Source organism: Simochromis diagramma, unplaced genomic scaffold, assembly GCF_900408965.1.
Source record: "Simochromis diagramma unplaced genomic scaffold, fSimDia1.1 OVJJ01000802.1, whole genome shotgun sequence".
NCBI classification, from domain to species: domain Eukaryota; kingdom Metazoa; phylum Chordata; class Actinopteri; order Cichliformes; family Cichlidae; genus Simochromis; species Simochromis diagramma.
In genome coordinates, this window is record NW_024387492.1 from 17,217,434 (window position 1) to 17,238,757 (window position 21,324).

The following is a 21,324-nucleotide window of genomic DNA, read 5'->3' on the forward strand; positions in this document are numbered from 1 at the left end:
TCATTTCAGATTGTAGTCTATTCCTAAACTGTAGACTTAAAAGGAGAGCAGTCGTCTCTACAGTTGCATGGTACCTTGACTAACTGGTATCTTTCAAAAACCAGTGGAAGCATTAATAATAGCGCTAATCTCTGATGTGTCATCCACTTGTCATGCTTCCTCTTCCACAACTGAGCCACCCATAATCTGATAGCATCTTGAGCTGAATGACTGAATGTGTTTGTGATTTCCTCCAGTAGTGGTCCATTAGCTTGAGCACCAGTTTGAAAATCGAATTCAGGGTCATGATGGTGGAGGGGGGGGGGACTATCCCAGCTTTTGAACAGACCCATTAGAGGTAAAAGATTTGACCATCAGAGTCGCACAATATCTGCTCTTCAGCTCCGTGTAATGTTTTCGTTGACACAAAAGAGTTGGAGAGTTGGAGTTGATGAAAAACCAGGGTGCAGCTTTATCTCTGTAGCTCTGAGCTCTTTTGTCATAACTGGAGCATAGCCATCGGGCTGATTTGCTTTTGTTGTTATCCGTTGCTCAGGGCGACCTTGGAAACAACGTGTAGTACCACCCTACCTCGTGTGTGGGTCTGCAAAACACCATCATGTTTATTCCAAATCCTGATGAGCGTGTTTAACGTTGCATGCCCACCATAACTGACAGCGTCATACAAAGATTTGTTCACTGCAGGGGCCTACCAGTGAGTGAGGGCTTTGGTGAAAGTCCAGTGCTTACAGTTGCATAACAGCACAGCCTGTTGCACAGGACATCAACCTTAGGAACTCTTTACTAGATGACCTGCTTGCTTGAGTGGAAATATTTGCTTGACCTGTTGACCCAGATAGTATGGCTGAGTCCTACTGCAGATGGTGCATTATTGATTATTGAGTGTACTGGACAAAAAAGGAGTAAAGCTACCTTCATCTCATGATATCTGTTTTTCAGCTTGCAGATAACTTAACACTGACATGCAAATCGGTAGCTGATAACAGCATGAATAACAGCCGTGTCGATCACTAATAACCACTGAGCTGTATCCATGTCTCTCCCAGAGCAACAGCAGACAAAGTTGGTGTTAAAGATCCCCAATGGGCAGTTTAGTTGTAGCCAAATAACATCTTAATGAGATTTATTCAGATAAGGGTCGATATTGGGGGGTGGCGGGTGGATTTAGAACTGGTGCCTTGAATGGCTTTGATCAATTATCAGACAATGAGTTTTCAATCAGTTGATTTTTGAGTTGAAATTGTGACATTAGGCTACCAAACTGGTCGTGAGATTCTAATAAACATTGTTAAAATCTGTTTCACAAAGAAAATTTAAAAAAGGTTGGGTTTAAGTCATTTCTAAAAAGGTAAAGGAATGGATGGATGGGACCACATATTTGTAGCCAGATTCCAAAATGTGGTCAAAAACAGAAGAGGGAGGCTGTTACAGCAGTGAATTAACATCCTTGGTTGGGTAATGGATGTAAAAGATATTTCTGCCTGTACTATGCAACTGCATTATTAGAGCTTATGATATTCTAAGAATGGTGTGTATTTACTTGTACTTGCAGAACCCAAAGAAAGCTAGTCGTGACTGTTGTGCTCCACTCCTGAACCACACTATAACACGTACACCTCTCTTTTATCATCAGACATAGCTGTGGTGGAGATGACAGATGCCTTCCGCCAGCCTTCGCTCTTCTACCACCTGGGAGTGAGAGAAAGCTTCAGCATGGCCAACAACATCATCTTGTACTGCGACACTAACTCTGATGCTCTCCAGTCTCTGCAGGTAAGCCGCCATCATGAACAGAAGCCAATATATGCTGATATATTTGTGCCCCAGAGCAGCTCAGGCTTCTTTGTTAAAAAATACTCTCAGCACAGGCAGCATCACAGCTGAAAATCTAAAATTTTTATACCCTAAAAGTCAATTTCGACAATCCTTCCAAAAATCCAGTTAGCGGCCTTCTTGTTCGGTTGTTTTGAGAAATGAGATTGTGCCCTCAAACACCGTGTTGGTCTGAGTGTAGGATTTTATTCAAGGGTAGAAAATTTTGGGTAACTTTTCCAATTATATAATAAAAACCTTGAATTTTTATTTATTTTTAAATAGATTACTTATTTAACATTGACATTGTTAATGCAGAAAGACAGTGAGAAAGACAGGGGCAACACAAGGTGCCCAACTATCCTGCAGAATGAAGCATAGGTCCAACCAAAACATGGTGCTCATGCCAGTGACCATTAATAGGGTGTAAACACTAATGTTGTCCCTACAGTTAGCTCTGCTGCTAATTACCTCCAACAAGGAGGTTATGTTTTCGGTAGCATTTGTGTGAGTGCATGCTTGTGAGCGTGCTCAAGAAGTTTGGAATTAATTCTATTAGAACTTTGTAGGGGTGTAGAGAGGGGTCACGTTAACAATCCATTAAAATTTGGCTTACATCCACCAAGGTCTTCAAGGTCAACCTAATGATTTATTGCTCTAAAATTAAAAAGACCTTATAACTTTGGAAACTATGATACTTACAAGTGTGGTGGGTATTGTGGGCACAATGCACACTTTTACACACATCACAAATTGCTGAAGATGTAGATGTGTATTACTCTGGTCATCGTGCAAAAAAGTTCATACTGCTTAAAGTCCATTTACAAAGAAAAAAAAATGACTGTATACAATATACTGTACAATTTCCATACAAAATGCCCAAAGAACGAGCTGGCCTGGAGGAGGTTGAACTGCTTCTTGTTATAAACTTGAAGTAATGGAACCAAGTGTTGATTAAAATTGCTCACAAAATGTTGTTTGTTTGTTTTTGTGGTCTTGTTTATGATTTTTAGAAAGCCACATTGCTGCTGAGGTTTAGAGATTTATTTTTTAATATTTTTATGAGCGCCACAAAGCAACAGCAAATTCCTCAGCAACAATTTAGATAATTAAATACACTGGAAGTTTTACACTGGAAAGTGCTTGCAGGTAACAATAAAGTGCATACTACTCAATCTCTACTAGCAATATGTATTGACCAAAGCTGTATTTATTTACCATAAATGTCAGACTACTTCAGCATGTAACAATGGTGTGAGTCTTGTAGTTTCTGTACTGCAGACAAAGGCATGGTTCAAACCGTCTGAGGCCCACGCAGAACACATTTTAAAATCGCCTGCTGTAGGCAACTTGCAGCAGAAGAACACTGACGCTTTTCTTTTAGTTAGTCTAGTGGGAGGAGTATTGTGGTGACAAGGGTCATGAGCCAGAAAACAAACTGTAGAGTCGACCCATAATGCACAGCCTGCACAGTCAGGGGAGGCGTGTCTTAAAATAAACACAACATAAAAAGCTGACATTCACAGCTGTATTATGTCTGCTTTTTATGGCAAGAAAATTGTTTCAAATGACGTTCTTTCCTGCTCCTGGTGGTATCTGGGAAGGGTTTTTTGTTCTGTGGTCTGCCATGGTGCCCACCCGTCTAGCTGGCTGTGGGTTAACTTGTTCTCACCATGCTTTGAAAGAATTCACTTAGGCAGTTTCCTCAGATCTCTATCAGGCCACCAAATTGTTTTAAAGGCAGCTTTTTTTATACTCAGTTTTTTTCTTTAAACAATGGCGATCATGAAAAAAAAATCCTAAAAAAACATCTACAGGGAGTGCAGAATTATTAGGCAAGTTGTATTTTTGAGGAATAATTGTATTATTGAACAACAACCATGTTCTCAATGAACCCAAAAAACTTAATTAATATCAAAGCTGAATGTTTTTGGAAGTAGTTTTTAGTTTGTTTTTAGTTTTAGCTATTTTAGGGGGATATCTGTGTGTGCAGGTGACTATTACTGTGCATAATTATTAGGCAACTTAACAAAAAACAAATATATACCCATGTCAATTATTTATTTTTACCAGTGAAACCAATATAACATCTCCACATTCACAAATATACATTTCTGACATTCAAAAACAAAACAAAAACAAATCAGCGACCAATATAGGCACCTTTCTTTGCAAGGACATTCAAAAGCCTGCCATCCATGGATTCTGTCAGTGTTCTGATCTGTTCACCATCAACATTGCGTGCAGCAGCAACCACAGCCTCCCAGACACTGTTCAGAGAGGTGTACTGTTTTCCCTCCTTGTAAATCTCACATTTGATGATGGACCACAGGTTCTCAATGGGGTTCAGATCAGGTGAACAAGGTGGCCATGTCATTAGTTTTTCTTCTTTTATACCCTTTCTTGCCAGCCACGCTGTGGAGTACTTGGACGCGTGTGATGGAGCATTGTCCTGCATGAAAATCATGTTTTTCTTGAAGGATGCAGACTTCTTCCTGTACCACTGCTTGAAGAAGGTGTCTTCCAGAAACTGGCAGTAGGACTGGGAGTTGAGCTTGACTCCATCCTCAACCCGAAAAGGGCCCACAAGCTCATCTTTGATGATACCAGCCCAAACCAGTACTCCACCTCCACCTTGCTGGCGTCTGAGTCAGACTGGAGCTCTCTGCCCTTTACCAATCCAGCCACGGGCCCATCCATCTGGCCCATCAAGACTCACTCTCATTTCATCAGTCCATAAAACCTTAGAAAAATCAGTCTTGAGATATTTCTTGGCCCAGTCTTGACGTTTCAGCTTGTGTGTCTTGTTCAGTGGTGGTCGTCTTTCAGCCTTTCTTACCTTGGCCATGTCTCTGAGTATTGCACACCTTGTGCTTTTGGGCACTCCAGTGATGTTGCAGCTCTGAAATATGGCCAAACTGGTGGCAAGTGGCATCTTGGCAGCTGCACACTTGACTTTTCTCAGTTCATGGGCAGTTATTTTGCGCCTTGGTTTTTCCACACGCTTCTTGCGACCCTGTTGACTATTTTGAATGAAACGCTTGATTGTTCGATGATCACGCTTCAGAAGCTTTGCAATTTTGAGACTGCTGCATCCCTCTGCAAGATATCTCACTATTTTTGACTTTTCTGAGCCTGTCAAGTCCTCCTTTTGACCCATTTTGCCAAAGGAAAGGACGTTGCCCAATAATTATCCACACCTGATATAGGGTGTTGATGTCATTAGACCACACCCCTTCTCATTACAGAGATGCACATCACCTAATATGCTTAATTGGTAGTAGGCTTTCGAGCCTATACAGCTTGGAGTAAGACAACATGCATGAAGAGGATGATGTGGACAAAATACTCATTTGCCTAATAATTCTGCACTCCCTGTATATATACTAAGCCTCAGTGTACACTTGTTGATTATGCTTCCTTTCACTGCCATATACTTCTCCATGAACAAACAAGTAATTGTTTCATCTAAAGTCATCCTATAGGTCATCACGGTTTACTAGAAATAGTAATCAGCTGTTGGGAAATCAACAAATATCCACAAATACAAGTCGTCCTCACAAAGTGTTTGTAGCTCAGGTATGGTGTACTGAATTGAAGTGTCATTCAGTAACATCGTATCTAACTTAAATTGCCTCGGAGAAAATGCTAATGATGAATTTCTAAATGGATTTCTCTCTTTTCTTCTTTCAGGAGATAATTTGCCAGAAGAACACTGTAAGTACACGAGGCATCTCTTTCTTTTCCCGTTGCCTTTCACACATTACTCACTCATTGCTCACACATTACACACATTGTGTAGTGCAAAGAATATGCTTTTTACAGCGCGCAGGGAGCACAGTGTCCTGTTGCCTTATGTCTCTCTTTTCGCTATTGTAAAGGCTTTCTTTTGCACAGCCCACTTTTGTTTCGAAGCTGTGATAAATATTTGATTTCATGTAAAATGAAAACATCTTCCCTTCCACTTTCAAGATGTACGTCTCAGACAACAGCTGCTTTGAGAGTTACAGTGACTGCAGTGCCACAATCTGCATAAAAAGGCACAAGCATTTTGAGAATTTGACTTGCAAAAAGTGCAGTATTCAAATAAGGTGCTGCCTTAAAGCTAAGGAAATCCTGTCCTTTGCATATCATACTGTAGTTCCTAAAATTAGTAGATCAATATAGAGTCACCCACTGTACCATATGTTTTAAGTAAAGCCTTTTTAGCTGACATGCAAAGATTGTTGTTTTTGTTTTTGAAGTTTTTCTGCAGACCCATGAGCCTTGTTACAATGTATTAATATGTACAACTTTTCTTGTCTTATCAACCACTGAATGTGCTTTCGCAGCACAGATAAGCTGCAAAATCTCTTATTTCAGAGACCAAAGGTAAAGAATGTTTGTCATCTTAAAAATGATGAACTGATTCGGATTGACTTACATTTCTAAATTGCGCGCTAATTGTGTCAATAACACAGATGCGGTCGGTAGTCCATGTTCAGCAGTCAGATAAAAGGCTCTCCTAAGTGGCTTTCACAGTGAAAGGAGAGCTACATGAAATGTACTGTTCTCTGACACTGACTCGTACCAAGAGGAGAGCTGATTATCACTCACAGTATGAGAGTGTGAGCTTACTGATCTCCCTTATGTGTACTTACTGTCTTTGTTCTTTCTCTTTCCTGCTTGTATTAATGCACTTAAATGCACTCTGCACCAGTGCACAGGCTCTTAACTAGCCATCTGTGCAGGTAAAAGTGCATTTAAATTGCAATACTGGACTTTTTGATCATTCTTTCCCTTCAATTTAATGTTATTACAGATGTTTTTCCCCCTGCAAACGCCATAATTAATAGCAATTTTATGTCTTCCTTATTCTCTTTCATTCCCAAAAAGTTCCAGACTTTCAGCCAAGACTTTGTTAACATATCCACATGGCATTTCTTTCTATGATATAAGGAATATAATGATCTAAGCAAACACTCAGCATTGCCACCTTGGAACTGCAGTGAACTAATGATTCAAACGCAAGTATTTAAATAACCAGGGCTGCATGTGAAACATAACAAACCATTCCTTTCAACTTGTTTATCCATTCTTTGTTTATCTGATGAACAGGGTTTATTCAACATGTTGCTAATAATAAGCTGTTTGTTAATCTAGTGAAACCGAAGGCTCACAAACGAACCGAGTGAGGTTCCATGTGCTGTACCTTCCTGATTCTTCTGTATGACATTATGAACTTGTTAGCTACGGCTATCACAGCATCAGATTTTTGCTTCATTTTTTTATTTTTGAAAGAATTCAAAGAAAAAGAATAATTACACATCCATTCATCCATCTATTTTCCTTCTCCAAACCAGTTTAGGGTCACATGGCCTGGAGCCTAATCTGGCTGTCAGGGGTGGACAGCTCACCAGTGTATTGCAGGGCTGATACTGGGAGACAGACAGCCATTCACACTCTGATTCACACATACAAGCAGTTTAGGATTAAGTCCAAAGCATGTCTTTGGACGGCGATAGAAAGCCAGAGTACCTAGGGAGAACCCCACAGACACAGAGAGAACATGCGTCACCGAGCTGCCCAGTGACCTCATTATAGAGCACCATTATCATTTACTTAAAGTCTTAGAAGCTATCTGATGAAACGCCAGTAGCCCCTCTGTTTTTAGTCTTCTCAATTGCCCGAGGGAAGTATCACGGTTTTTACGTGCTGTATTCGCCCCTTTGTTTATCTGCTACTCTTTAACCCAGTAGTTATCTGGTGTTGTGTACAGTGTAAAAAGAACTTTGACTGGAAACAGCTGCTTGTTAAGCCGAAAAACAATACAGTGGTGAGAGCGAATGGAAGCATTGTAACAGTAACACTCACCTGGAGTTAGCAGAAGCAGTTCAAACTTCCCTAAACCCAAGAAGATCTTTGGTTTAAGGTCCTGATTGCATATATTGTTATTGTTTAGGAAGCAGAAGGTTGATCTTCCCTCTGTAGTGCTGCAAATACATTTCTTTTTTTTTGTGACTGCTTTAAAATACACTCTGCAGCTGCAGATATGTCTGATTATTCTCATCAGTGAAAAGCATGTGCTCCTACTTGTCTGTAACTGTGTGTGTAGCTCACTACCATTATAACTGAAATCCAGGTAATTAGCCTCTTTGTGTATGTTCAATTACTGTAATTACATACACAAATGTCCCTCTGTGTCACTACACTTTCATTTACTTTCACCACTGATTTCTATCTGCATTTGCTGCCCATAGGAGCATAGGCGTGTGTGTGTGTGTGTCGATTACCCTGTTTCGACTCAGTTTTTAACTGTATCTCTGGCTATTGGATCAGAGTGGGACAGCCCATTTACAACTTCGCCAGATATCTTAGCATCATCGAGATTTGGTTGAAAAGTGAAACGTGAAAAGATGTTCTGTCAGGTCATTGAAAGCTTACAAACGACCTGCAAACAGAAACTTCTTCTTATGAGGCAGCAGTGCTAACCACAGCACCACGGTGACCTGCCAGAATCTGGGAACAGTGGTTTCAACTTTCTGGAAGCTCACACAAACAAATGTTTACATCATTGCAACCATTTCCCATCTAAATTAAATATCAATATAATTTTTAAAGACATTGATTTGAATTTTTGAAACAATTCTTACTTTTAATGTCTGCTTAACATTAAGACATTATTCAGACTGAAAGTGCATTGATTGTTGGTTAAATTAGGTAGTACTTGGTTCACATTGCAATGGGATTTGACTAGACTGACCAGATGGCTGGTTTTAACCCACAAAACAACATCCATGGAGACTGTTGACTGGAGTGAATGGTCGTTTACACATGTGTCTCCAAGATATTCTCCTATATTCATGTTCAGTTATTGATTATCATTTACAACAAAGGTTAAAAGCTACGTCTGTTGCCAGCAAGGCTCCATATTTTTTAGCAAAATGCTTCATGAGCTGCAGGCAAGAATGGACACCGTGACATGTTATCTTTTGTCCTGCTTAGGAATAGTTCAGGACAAATTATGATTTACATTACAAAGCATACAGAGCCCAAATGTGCCCCACAACACCTCAGGAGCAATGCAGGTTGTGTTTAGTGCTTTAGTCCACTTGTCCAAAACACATTTTAAAGGAGTGTAAACAGGCTCTGTGAAGGTGAGTGAGTAGGCTGCTCGAGAACATTGATGCTGAAAGTGAAGATGAGCAGATGGATCTTTGGCAAGACTGACTAAACAGATGACTCACTCTGTAAATACCTGGCTTATTCTTTGGATTCATCAGCCAGAGTTGTCACATGTGTATCAGCTCGGAAACCTGCTACCTGTAAAGGACTACTGGAGGTTAGCTTCAAATAACCCGCAGCTGCTGCCGCACTGAAATATGCATCAGCGTGTGAAAACAAATCTGTCATGTGAGCCCCATGACAGCATGAATCGCACAAAGAAGCTAAATATAGCATCAGCATTTTGCAACCTGTCTGGTTACACGTAAAAGAAATAGGGGTCACAGTCTTTTTTTTGTTTTGAAAGGCACACACTGCCGCTGCAGTTACTGGTGATGTCATGAACCACAGTTGTACAGGAGGAAGTAGTTATCTTCGGTTGGCTTTCATTGCTTCAATGCCACATGTTCCTCTTACTTCCTTTTTTTTGGCACTGAAAGCAGCAGCAGCAGTGTATTTTCGAGGTTGCTGAAAAACCGAAAGCATGATAGATTATTAAAGTCATCAGGATGCAGCTGGGTTGCAGCCCAACCGCCTTCAGATGCTCGTGTTGTTTCACCACATATCTCACACTCTGAGAATAGCTCTTCTTGACAGGACTTGTGCTGTTTCTTGAGGATATTAATTGTGGATTTCCTGCCTCTTTCTCGCTCTTTCTCTCTCCTCTGTCTGTAGACACCGCACGCATGTGTTTCGTCTTTGTTTATTCAGCAGTGGTGGGCCGCCGCGACAGAAACATCAAGAATGCGGTGTAAATAATGTCAAGTTAAAAAAGCAAATACAGATACACAATAACGGCTGTTGAGTATTAAAGCTAAGTGAATCAAGAAAAAGGCCTTAAATGCTACTAGTGCGGCCAAACCTGAAACAGACTTTACACACAATTACTCCATAATGGCACAGCTGGAGCAAAGAACAGGGTAGAGCTTTGCAGCAGGTGAGCAGGGAGACTTCAGCTGCTGCTGCTCGATTTTTCTTGTGCACTAGGCTGCTTGAGCAAGTGACATTTGAAAATGAGGTGCTGTAAGTGTTTGTGGTTATAAGACAGCACCTCCTAATGAAGCTGTTGCATATCTCACCTTCCTCTGCTGCCTGTTTAGACTAGTTCACTGAAGACAGTGCTACATAAACACTATTGTGTGAATAGGGAGATCGGAGATTAAGGTTCATGTAATTACCCGAAACCATTTCAAATAGGGGAAATTACTGCAGACTTCCCCCCCAGGCAATCTGCTTCCTCCCTATACAATGTAATGTTTCATTGCACAGGTCACTGAAATCAGCTGGAAGTTGAGTTTATTGAACAATTTCGATACGTTAGTTTTTAAACGAAGCTATATATTCTGATAGATAGTAAACCTCATTTATTATCTTTTTTGTACACTTTAGTAAAGCTAAGGTTTGAGACTTTAGCGCCCAGCTCCTATTTTGCATAAATGCGACAAAACGGATAGAAAGAACAAAGTTGAAGATGGTTTTGTTGCCTCACAGCAAGAAGGTTTTGGGTTGAATCCAGGGTCTACCCCTACCTCCTTCTCCATGGCATCTGGGATAAGCTCAAGCATCCCCCGTTCCCGTGACCCTGAATTGGATAAGGAGAAGAAAATGGATTGATTTATAGTTTCATATATTGTCATAAAGCTACTAAGCCTAACTTATCGAAATAGATGTTTGTTTGCAGAAACTTTACCTTGAGTGCTCACATCAGTCTTTTAAATTGGTGAGAAGTAAATTATAGATATCATTTAAAAGACTACTGAGTATGGTTTATGATTTAAAAAAAAAAAACAATACACACATATTTTGGGCAAATATTACAATTGCATACAAAAAGAAATTTCACAGATGTTTAAATGTGCTGATATCTGATATCCAGAACTTTGTTTCCTCTCTTAACAGACATGCTCAGCTAACTACACCTTCATTCCGTACATGGTGACACCTCAGAATAAGGTGTACTGCTGTGAGGGCAGCCTGATGAAGGGCCTGACCGAGCTGATGCAGCCCAGCTTCGAGATGCTGCTGGGTCCCATCTGCATGCCTCTGCTGGACCGCTTCATCCAGCTCCTCAAAGTGTCGCAAGCCAACTCCCAGTAAGTATATTTTGCTTATTTATATCCGCTTTATATCTGACAGCTGTAATAGAAATATAAACTGTATTAAGTGAAATTAAACTTCCTATTGAGGCAATCCAGAAATTTCAACAATAATAGCGTACAAGCGGGGATGCTAAACAATAGAAACACCCGGGTTATGAGGTCAGTAATGCTCTACAAAGGACTAATGATAAAAGCTAGATTTTCCTGCACAGCAAACACAGAAATACTGTGATAGCTGTGTTAGGCCTAGTTAAGACATTGCTTATGACCTAAAAATGCAGCTTCTGAAAGTACTGCACTGGTGCCGACTGGGACAAGTTTGCTACTCCTTTGGTGCAAACTCAGGTGCAAACAAGCGTGCAATAGCCGATTTGTTTGCACCTGAGTTTGCAAAATCGACTGCCTGTCATTTTGAAATATTGTTGGGGGGGTTTTTGTGTGTCAGTGCATGACTGTGGTGCAGCAGTGGTGTGGTAGGGGGCAATAACCTGTTTTTTGGGGGGGTTTTTTTCATTATTTATGAGCCGTAAAAACGAGCAACACAAAGATAAAACTCTTGTTCCAGAAAGGTTGCACCAGCCATGGTGGATTCTCATTAATGCATTCAGGAAACACAGTCCACACATGGAGTGTGACATTTTTTTTCCTTTGAGAAGAGGCAACATATAAAAATATAAAATATATGTCCAAAAATATAACATGACATAAATTAGTATCAGTACTTTTACAAAGATTTGACACGCGTTTTGACTTTTGAACAGACTCTTTGGTCCATAGTTTTCTATGCATGCTTGCTTTAACCCTTAACGAATGAGTCTGTTTTCCATGGAATATAAATCTTCTGCTACATGTCCAGCCGCTGAGCTGTCCTTGGAGGATTACGTTTTAGCCAGTTTCTTGTTATGACCTTTTTACATGCACTGGTCAAAACTTTGAACACATATATTCCCTCGCTTCGTATCATGCCACTGGGCATTTATACAGATTTTATTATGCTGAAATGGGTAACATATACTATATTAATTTACATATTTGGCACCGTCGGTTCTTCATGAAAAGATTCTCGATGTCTCTTCCAGGTCTCTCAACTACACCACATTTATGCAGTATAAACAATAATTACATCATTAAAACAACTTTTAGAGGAAAATGCAGGTGAAATTGCAGTGTCAGCCTGCTTATTTGCACAATATGGCAGATATTGTGGCAGATTTTACACAGAATTGTTACAGAGTAATTTGTCTGTTGTTACAGTATACAGAAATTAATCTATAGTTTGCAAATTGGACAGTAGTTTAATCTAAGATTAACAACAAGAGCTTTGCTGGAAGTGACATTAACAGCATGCTGTGTGGAATAACAATCTGAAGTTAGCTGTTAGGACTGTGCCCACTATCATGTTTCATCAGAGTGTGCACAGTTTTTCAGCTAGGCTAAATGCAATACAGTAAATATAGTTTCTGCTTTAGCTATTTCTGTGTTTACTTTGCTTCCTGTAACAATTTTCCTTTTTGTTTTTGTAAAAATTCAAAGTTTCTGTTTTGTAAACTCTACACATTGAAACAGAAGAGATTTGAACCTTAATGCATTTTGGCTTTGCTGAGACAAATAGTGTTAGTGAACGTATTGAGAGCTTTATATTTAGGTTGTCTAGTGTTACTAAATGAAGGACATACTGACAGTACAGCAATGGGTTTGAGAAAAAGGAAGCAAAAGAAAAAGAAAATCTATTTAAAGCTCCTGACAAGACGATCCTCTGAAAGCACTGTAAGATCACTATTGCTTATCACAGAGTCATAATGTGCATGGGAAATGCCCACAATATGACTCTGTGATATGTTTTCATAATGGTAAGCAGTGCCCAAATGATTGCTTCATTACATAAATTACATTATACTGTATGCAACTTAAGGTGAACGTTCACAAATAGGAAGGAGCTGTTGTAGCATTACCATTTTTAGCATTTTAACATTATGTTTATATTTAAGCAGCTCTGTTAGAAGTTTTTCAGCACACCAGGCATTTATTTTATTATCCCACTCATCCTATTTTTACGTGTTCTAATTGTTTTTGTGCGTGGATCCTTCAGCCTTACTTACGTGGTAATTTACATTTTGAAACCAGAGAAGAAGAAAAAAACACATTTGTTTGGCTCAGTTGCTGGGGTAATATTTTAGGCCTTCTTGCCAATAGGCGATACAGCAGCCAGTCATTTCTAGTCCATCTCCAGGAATAGTGACTCAGGTTTGACAGGCAGAAAAGAAAATCATGTAGATTGATGAAGGCTGTGTCTCCTGGAGACAGGCATAAAGGAAAGTATGAAGATCCTACAGTTGTAATTCAGTGTTTGCACTATATTGTTTTCGGTGTATATTGAAGTCGAGACCATGTTTTGAAGTCTCAAGAAGACAGATAAGCTTACTGAATTACAAGAGCCGTCTCACATGAAGCAAATATGTGTATTTATGTCTTTAAAATTGCTCCTTCCAGCAAGGACACACCCAACTGATCATCTGCAGCAGATCATAATATGCGAATACATGATTTGTTATTCATATTTTATGAAAAACAACCTAAACAGGAAAATATTAGCCGGCCTGTTCATATTAAACACATTTACTATTTAATAACAGAGCTTGTATTGGGTTATTATTTATGCTTTAATCACTCCCTGCAAGCAGGGTTGACCCCCAGGATTGGCTCGGAGTTATGGCAGCAAATCCTCGTCACTGCATGGGTCTTTTCAAAATTGTGTATAAGGCTTAATTATGTGAATAGAGAGTGTAGACTGTGTCATTATTTGGCATTTAGGTCTTAATATTATCATTTTAAGCTAGCGTACGCTACGTTCAGCATACAAGAGGCTGGGGAGTGACAATAATCTGCATCAGTCTTTTGAGTTTTAATGCCAGTACACATGGTTTTTCCACAATCAAAATGAGACGATTATGAGAAGGATTAATTCAGCATTAAAAAAGACACAATTTACAACTGGAAAATACTAATTAATTGAATTTAGATGGTCCACATTCACAGAATTTCTGAAGGTTTTCAGTTTTGCGGTTTTAAAGGTGAAAAAGATCCTACAGACAGGCTTTTGCTAACCCATATGGAAAATATATATATAAATCTTATAAAGTTTGTATCTTTCTTGTGTGAAACTTGTATGAAAAGCATATAAGAGTGAAAACAGATATAAGATCCTTTGAAAAATTCTATAAATGAAACTTGTATGTTTTGGATACTTACTAAAACAATATATGAAAGTAATGAGAAAGTGGCCACTTTCATGAGTAAATCATATAAGCCTGATATGATTCACTATATGAAGTAGGCCACATCTTATGCAAGTCTTTTATAAGTTTTTACTATTTCTTTTCCATATGGGAAGCACCTGAACCACCTCACGTATTTTAATATTGTTTTGCTCATCCCTTTGTGTTTTTCAAGAACAACTAAGAGCTTAAGAATATGGTTTCTGGTAGTAATTATTCTGCTTTAAGCTAATTAACTGTCTTAATTGTCTGCTCTGCTTTTAAATCCATCAAACTAATATCTGAAGTTATCAGGTTTATTGGTCCCTTCATCTGTCAGTGAATAGTTTATGACTTATATGAGATGAAAATAGCTCGTGTCTCACTGGGGAATGATCTGAAATTATGCAAAACAGTGTGAGAATGCAGGGAAAGAAGTAAGTCCAATTGTGTTAGAGTTGAAGGAGCAGATCCTAAAGTATGCAAAACATTTTTTTACAAAATTTTTGTATTGCTATTTGTCGATCATATACATGCAAGCCAATCTTCTCTTTCTATAAATGCATGTTTGTTTGTTTTCGTGTCTTCCAGCCAGTATTTCCGTGAGACAATTCTGAATGAGATCCGTAGAGCCCGGGAGCTTTACACTGGCTTGGAACTGGCTGCAGAGCTGAGCCGAATCCAGCAGCGGCTGGACAACGTGGAGTGCCTTTCAGTTGATGTCGTCATCAATTTGCTGCTTACGTACAGGGACATCCAGGTACATCTGTCGGGTGTGGACTTCCTGAACACCAACATATTGCTGTCATTTGTCAAATTATGTGTATTGCCTTTGGGTATTTCAACCAGAGGGGCTGTGGTTCAGTGGTCCTTGTTTATCATGTACTGGGTCTTGGTGCACCCTCCCCCCCTTTTTGTTCCATGTCTGAAATGAGTTATTTCAGCTTCTCCTCCTTTAGGCCATTTTTATTCTCATTGGCTGCCCCTCATAAACACACAGTGCAAGCCAAAGCTGTGTGCCTGAGATAAGGACTTCAGTTATCTTTAATCTGAACATCCATCTGTGCTACAACATCAAAAATCATAAAAAAAAATATTCATGATAGGCCGATTTTGATAAGGCAGCAGTCTTAAAAATAAACTTTGGCTATGTATTTGTTTAGTTTCAGTTAAATTATTTATTATTCTATGTAACAATCTCAAAAATACTGAAAAATACCCGTCACATTTCCTGGACGGGTTCCTAGGAAAGTTGATGTCTTGTTTTCTTTGGAACAAACATTCAAAAGTACAAAACGTTCAGTTCAGCTAGAACCAGTATAGTCACAAGAAGGTTGTTATTTTCAATTTGCCGTAATCTTTGCTGGCATGGCTCTGTTTTGGGACTTCCCTTCATCGTGCATACTTGGAATGCAAAGGGCAGGGAGAGCAACAGCAAGACTTCCAGCAAACAGCAGAGCAGAGCAGGTGTCAGTGACAACAATCCCTAACACTGATTAGGCAGGAAACAGCATGAAATGAGAGGCTGTGGTGGAGATGGCTCACACTGCTGCTTGTCGAAACTGTAACTGTGGGCGGGCTAAACAGCTTAAATGGCACGCCCTATATGAGATTAGAGAATTGCATATTGCGAAACGTACAGCTGAACCATCAGCTGATTTTCCTTGGCAGCGTCTAAGCATGACCTCATGGCAGTGAATACTAAGCTAGATTTTTCAACTACAATAAACTGGAAAAAATGAGCAAATGCCCACAGATAACAATTAACTTCAATTGACTTTTTAATGTATTGATTTATTAATTGCTACTACATTTTCTGATAACCAATTACCTAAAATTTGTGATTGTAATTATGTTATAAAATTACCAAAAATGGGAACAAATAGTTACTATTTAATACTAACAAAACAAAAACTCAACATGGTAATTTCACCACGCCTTTACTTTGAAAAGGGCATGCCAAAAAGTTTCTCCATAAACATTCAGGCATTTAGCTAATCACCCACAACCTTATCAAGTTTAAACCAGCTGTCAACTCCGATGCACTGAATGTGCGTGCTGATGTCCCTGACCTTGAAAAAGAAACTACTGTACACATCTGCTGTACAAATTTAAGCAAGGTTACTGAATCAGCTTCAATCTATCTCCACCATCCCTTTACCAGTGCCACTTTCTCAAACAGGGGCCATTTGCAGACTGCCTGTAGAGTGCTCTAGGCGAAGCGTTTGGTCTGTTCGTCTTAAACGCTCTGCTCTTTCTCCTCTTTAGTCTCCGCATTGCCATGGCTTTCTCTGTCCAGATCGTCCCACTCACCATAGGCAGTGCACAGTCTAATGAATCATTAATTAGAACAATAAGCATTGAGGATGTGCTGAATTATTCAAAGTGCTTTGGCTGTGGTGACTACAAGAAACAAAAATGGCAGCTCAATTATTGAAGTGCTTTTTGTGATACACAGACAGTTGAGTCTCAGAAATAATAAATAAAAGGACATCAGAAACTCTCCCTTGAGGATCAAAGCAGCAAGTAAATACACTGATGAGTCAGAGTGTGTGTTTGGAGGGCACTGGAACCGAGGTACATGGGCACTAGTCCCACAGTGCTCAGCAGTGACCGGTGGTGTTCCTACAAGATCGTATTTAACTTGCTCCTTACACTGACTTTGGTGCACTTAATGTTATCTTCTGTGACTTCTGAAAGCCTTTCTGCCAGGTAGCGCTGAAGGCAAATGTCTTCCTCCTTTCTTTTTCTTTTCCTTAACTTGCAAAGCTGTGACATCACAAGAGTGTCATTGATGTCAGATACACCAGTGACAGGAGGAACAGCTCAATAGCCGATCTTTTCTTACCTTCTAGGATTATGAGTCCATCGTGAAGCTGGTAGAGACTCTGGAGAAGCTTCCGACCTTTGACCCCATGGCTCATCCACATGTGAAGTTCCACTACGCGTTTGCTCTGAATCGGTAAGGCAACAAGCATACGTGTCATAGAGATCCACAGCGTAAACCTGTACCACCAACCTGCATAGAATAGAATAGAATAGAATAGAATAGAATAGAATTATTGTCATTGCACATGTCACAGGTACAAGGCAACGAAATGCAGTTTGCATCCATCCAGAAGTGCTTTAGTGATATAGATATATTACAAATATATATTAGCAATAATATAGATATGTAAGTATATTACAGAAATGGGTCTATTATGGTATGTTGTAATGTACACGGTATGAAGGTATGTTATGAATATGCTAGAACTATAAGTATGTACAGACTATGAACAGGATATAAATATGAAATAAAAAACTATACAGAAATATGAGATATGCAGCTATACAGAAATGTGAACTATGCAAGTTATAAACAGTTGTAGAATTAAAATTTATTGTATTGTACAGAATGATTATTTACACAGAACTATACAGTAGTGCAGTTAAGATAAGTGAGATATGTGGATAATTTCTACAGAGACTATATAAAGTTCTAGTGGTTGTGAGTGGTGGTTCAGTCCATGTTATTATTGTGTGTATGAGGGTACAGTTGTCCAGTGTGTGTTTGTGTGTAGGTGGTTGTGGGTGTTTGTATCTCCAGTCCATGTGTCTAATGTGAGTCAGATGTCAGGAGGCAGAGTTCAGGAGTCTGACAGCTGTGGGGAAGAAGCTGTTCCGGTACCTGGTGGTCTTAGTCTGGAGGCTCCTGTAGCGCCTCCCAGAGGGCAGGAGGGTGAAGAGTCCATGCGATGGGTGACTGGGGTCTTTGATGATTTTCCCAGCCCTTTTCAGACACCGCTTCCTGTAGATGTCTTTTATGGCAGGAAGTGGTGCTCTGGCGATGCGTTGGGCAGTTTTCACGACCCTCTGCAACGCCTTCCGGTCCGAGGCAGAGCAGTTCCCGTACCAGACTGTTATACAGTTGGTCAGGATGCTCTCGATGGTGCAGCGATAGAAGTTCACCAGGATGTCTGAGGACAGGTGGTTCTTCCTCAGAGTCCTCAAGAAGAAGAGGCGCTGGTGAGCCTCCTTGACCAGCTTGGAGCAGTTGGACGTCCAGATGAGATCCTCTGAGATGTGGACTCCCAGGAACTTGAAGCTGCTCACACGCTCCACAGCCGTCCCCTTAATGTAGATGGGTGGATGTGGGTCAGCATTTCTCCTGTAGTCCACGATGAGCTCCTTGGTCTTCTCGGTATTAAGCAGCAGGTTGTTTGTGTTGCACCACTCAGCCAGACGATCCACCTCGTCCCTGCAGGAGGAGGGCTCATCACACAGCCTTGTGGTACACCGGTGTTCATTGTGATTGTAGATGAGCAGTGGTTATCCAGCCGGACATGTTGGGGGCGGTTGGTCAGGAAATCGAGTAACCATTTGCAGATGAGGGAACTGATGCCCAGGTCTGTCAGTTTCCTGATGAGTTGTGAGGGGTGGATTGTATTGAATGCTGAACTGAAGTCTATAAACAGCATTCTGGCGTAGGTGTTGTTGTTGTTGTTGTCCAGGTGTGAGAGGACAGAGTGCAGTGCGATGGAGACTGCATCCTCTGTGCTCCTGTTCTGACGGTATGCGAATTGGTGGGAGTCCAGGGTGGGGGGGGGGGGGGAGACAGGATTTGAAGTGTGCTAGGACCAGCTGCTCTAAGCACTTTGTGACGATGGGGGTGAGTGCTACTGGGCGGTAGTCATTGAGGCGTTTTTGGGTATCGGGACGATGGAGGTGGATTTGAAGCAGGCCGGTACCACAGCGTGGGCCAAGGACAGGTTGAATATGTCTGTCAGCACTCCTGCAAGCTCCCCAGAACACGCTCTGAGAACACGCCCGGGGATGCCATCAGGAACTGCAGCCTTGTGGACATTAATCCTGCTCAGCACCGCTCCTACATCAGTGGGGGAGAGAGTCAGAGGTTGGTGGTCTGGCGTCATGTCTGCTTTGGTTGTAGTTGTTGGGTTCCCTCGCTCAAAATGAGCATAAAAGTTGTTGAGCTCGTTGAGGAAGGAGACATCAGAGGATACAGGGAGGGTTTGGTGGTCCAGTAGTCTGTAATAGTCTGGAGTCCTTGCCACATGCGTCGGGGTTTGGAGTTGGAGAAGTGTTCTATAGCCATAGTCGCAAGGCTAAAACAGGTTTTCTGAAAGTCCACTGAGCCAAAGCTGACCCCACAGAAACCTTTCCTGCAGAAACCCTGCAGCATGCACACATTTTCAGTTTGACAGATAAAAACTTTAATGAAAAATGTTACAGTAGGAGCTTTTTAGTGTGTGTTTTTGTTTTTTGCGACCCTTGACATCTGAGTAATGTGTCTTCTCCACAGTGTTTCTGGTATTGTGTTCACCTTTTAAATCTGTCACTGTGGGGAAAAGTAGTCCTGGGGACACCTACCGTAGCAGGAGCTAACACTGTATATTCAGCATATCCCTGTTTTCTATACTCGTGTTGCTGTATTTGCCTGTTCTGTTGGATATAAACCTTAAAAGCTTTTCTGCCTGTCATCCCTCTCGCTCACTGCATCACATAATTTGGCAGTTTGATAGGGTCACAACTGTGTAAGATATAGACATGAAACTTTCGTTACGCAGTTCACATGAGAATGATGGTCAGGCTCCAACAGACTGTGGTGTGACCCATGAGTACTGAATAAGGGACATCAAATAGAGGGAAGGCGCTGGCCTTTATATATTTCAAGTTATTTATCAGTCTTTGACTTTCTCCCGCCTCATGAAATCTTTGGTGAGATGCTTCACACAGATGTTGTCATAGAGATGGGCAATTTTGCCACGCTGAAAGGCTTTCATTTAAATTACATAAAACTAGATGCTTTATTGATGCATGAAGAGTAAACTAAGATATCACTAAGTTATCAGAATGTGAAACTAAAGAATATTTAACGTATCAAAAAGATTTTGTTAAATTTTGAAGAGAAGCAATGACATGCACTTAAACACACCTGCTTTTTCTTTAAGTACCTTTCACAAAACACACCCAGGTTTCCTGGAATAAAAACTTCTAAACACAGTGAAGCAAATGCACTCTTTTCCTTTGTCCTAGTCTTTTCTCTAAGTATCATAAGGGCTGCCACAGAGTATTTTTCATGGTGTTCAGGGTTTTCTTTAAATATATTCTAGCGGTTTCATTTATCTTGCGTTAGCAGAGCGGTATTGAAATCCTAAATGTATGTCTCTAAGCAGCTGTGACATTATCGGTGCGCGTCTAGCTACAGTACTCGTCTCAGGAAGAGACAGATGTACAAAACAGGAGGTTTTGGCTGCTTGTTTCTCACCAGCTGCTTTTCTTGTAAACTTCCTGCGGTTTTCATGGTGTGACTGCCTCAAAGAGCAATAAAGCATGCTGTTCTTTAATTTGGCAGCAAATGGAAAATGTTTCTGTAGGGTGCCAAGATGCCCGTGTGTTCGCTGTTAGTAGCTGCTCCATTCCCACTATATGATATTGCATTTGCGAGCTCGAGGCGGCATACCGAGACATTTTGTCAGACCAATTCACTGAATGAGCGGTAATGATGGAAAACTCTGTGTCCTTGGTGAGGTTAAGTTGTATCCTCCAGTGTTAGAGCAGGTCAACATGAGCAGAGGGTAGGAGGGCATTTATGTCAGTTCACCTATTCAGCAAGTAAACCATTGCATAAATACAATAGCTGTTCCAGGAGATTGTTATGCCACAGGTGGTGTAACTGTGTTGTTGTCTGATTTGTTCTTGTTGGTGGGAGGGAGAAATAGATTTTGAGCGCACTAAAGGTGGTAAATAGGTCATATCTTCTTTTTGAGACTTTTGGAGCCAGTAATTATATTTTTAACTTTACTGTACTTTATTTTACTGTATGCATTTAGTAGCAACTTTAAAGACAAATAAATAGAAAAAAACGAATAAATTACCATGTATTATTATAAAACTGACCTGCCAAACAGTATAAAAAGCACCACATATCCCCACATACAAGCTGCAACATGCAG

General features: G+C 40.4%; 1 protein-coding gene across 1 annotated transcript in view; it reads left to right on the top strand.

Annotated features, from left to right (window-relative positions):
• map3k5 (mitogen-activated protein kinase kinase kinase 5) overlaps window positions 1-21,324 on the top strand; it is an 83,976-nt gene that overhangs the window by 19,753 nt on the left and 42,899 nt on the right. The window contains exons 2-6 of the mRNA XM_040017503.1: window positions 1,634-1,773; window positions 5,506-5,529; window positions 10,915-11,108; window positions 14,960-15,128; window positions 17,224-17,330. Coding sequence (XP_039873437.1) covers window positions 1,634-1,773; window positions 5,506-5,529; window positions 10,915-11,108; window positions 14,960-15,128; window positions 17,224-17,330 — 634 coding nt within the window. The remainder of the gene's footprint in view (window positions 1-1,633; window positions 1,774-5,505; window positions 5,530-10,914; window positions 11,109-14,959; window positions 15,129-17,223; window positions 17,331-21,324) is intronic.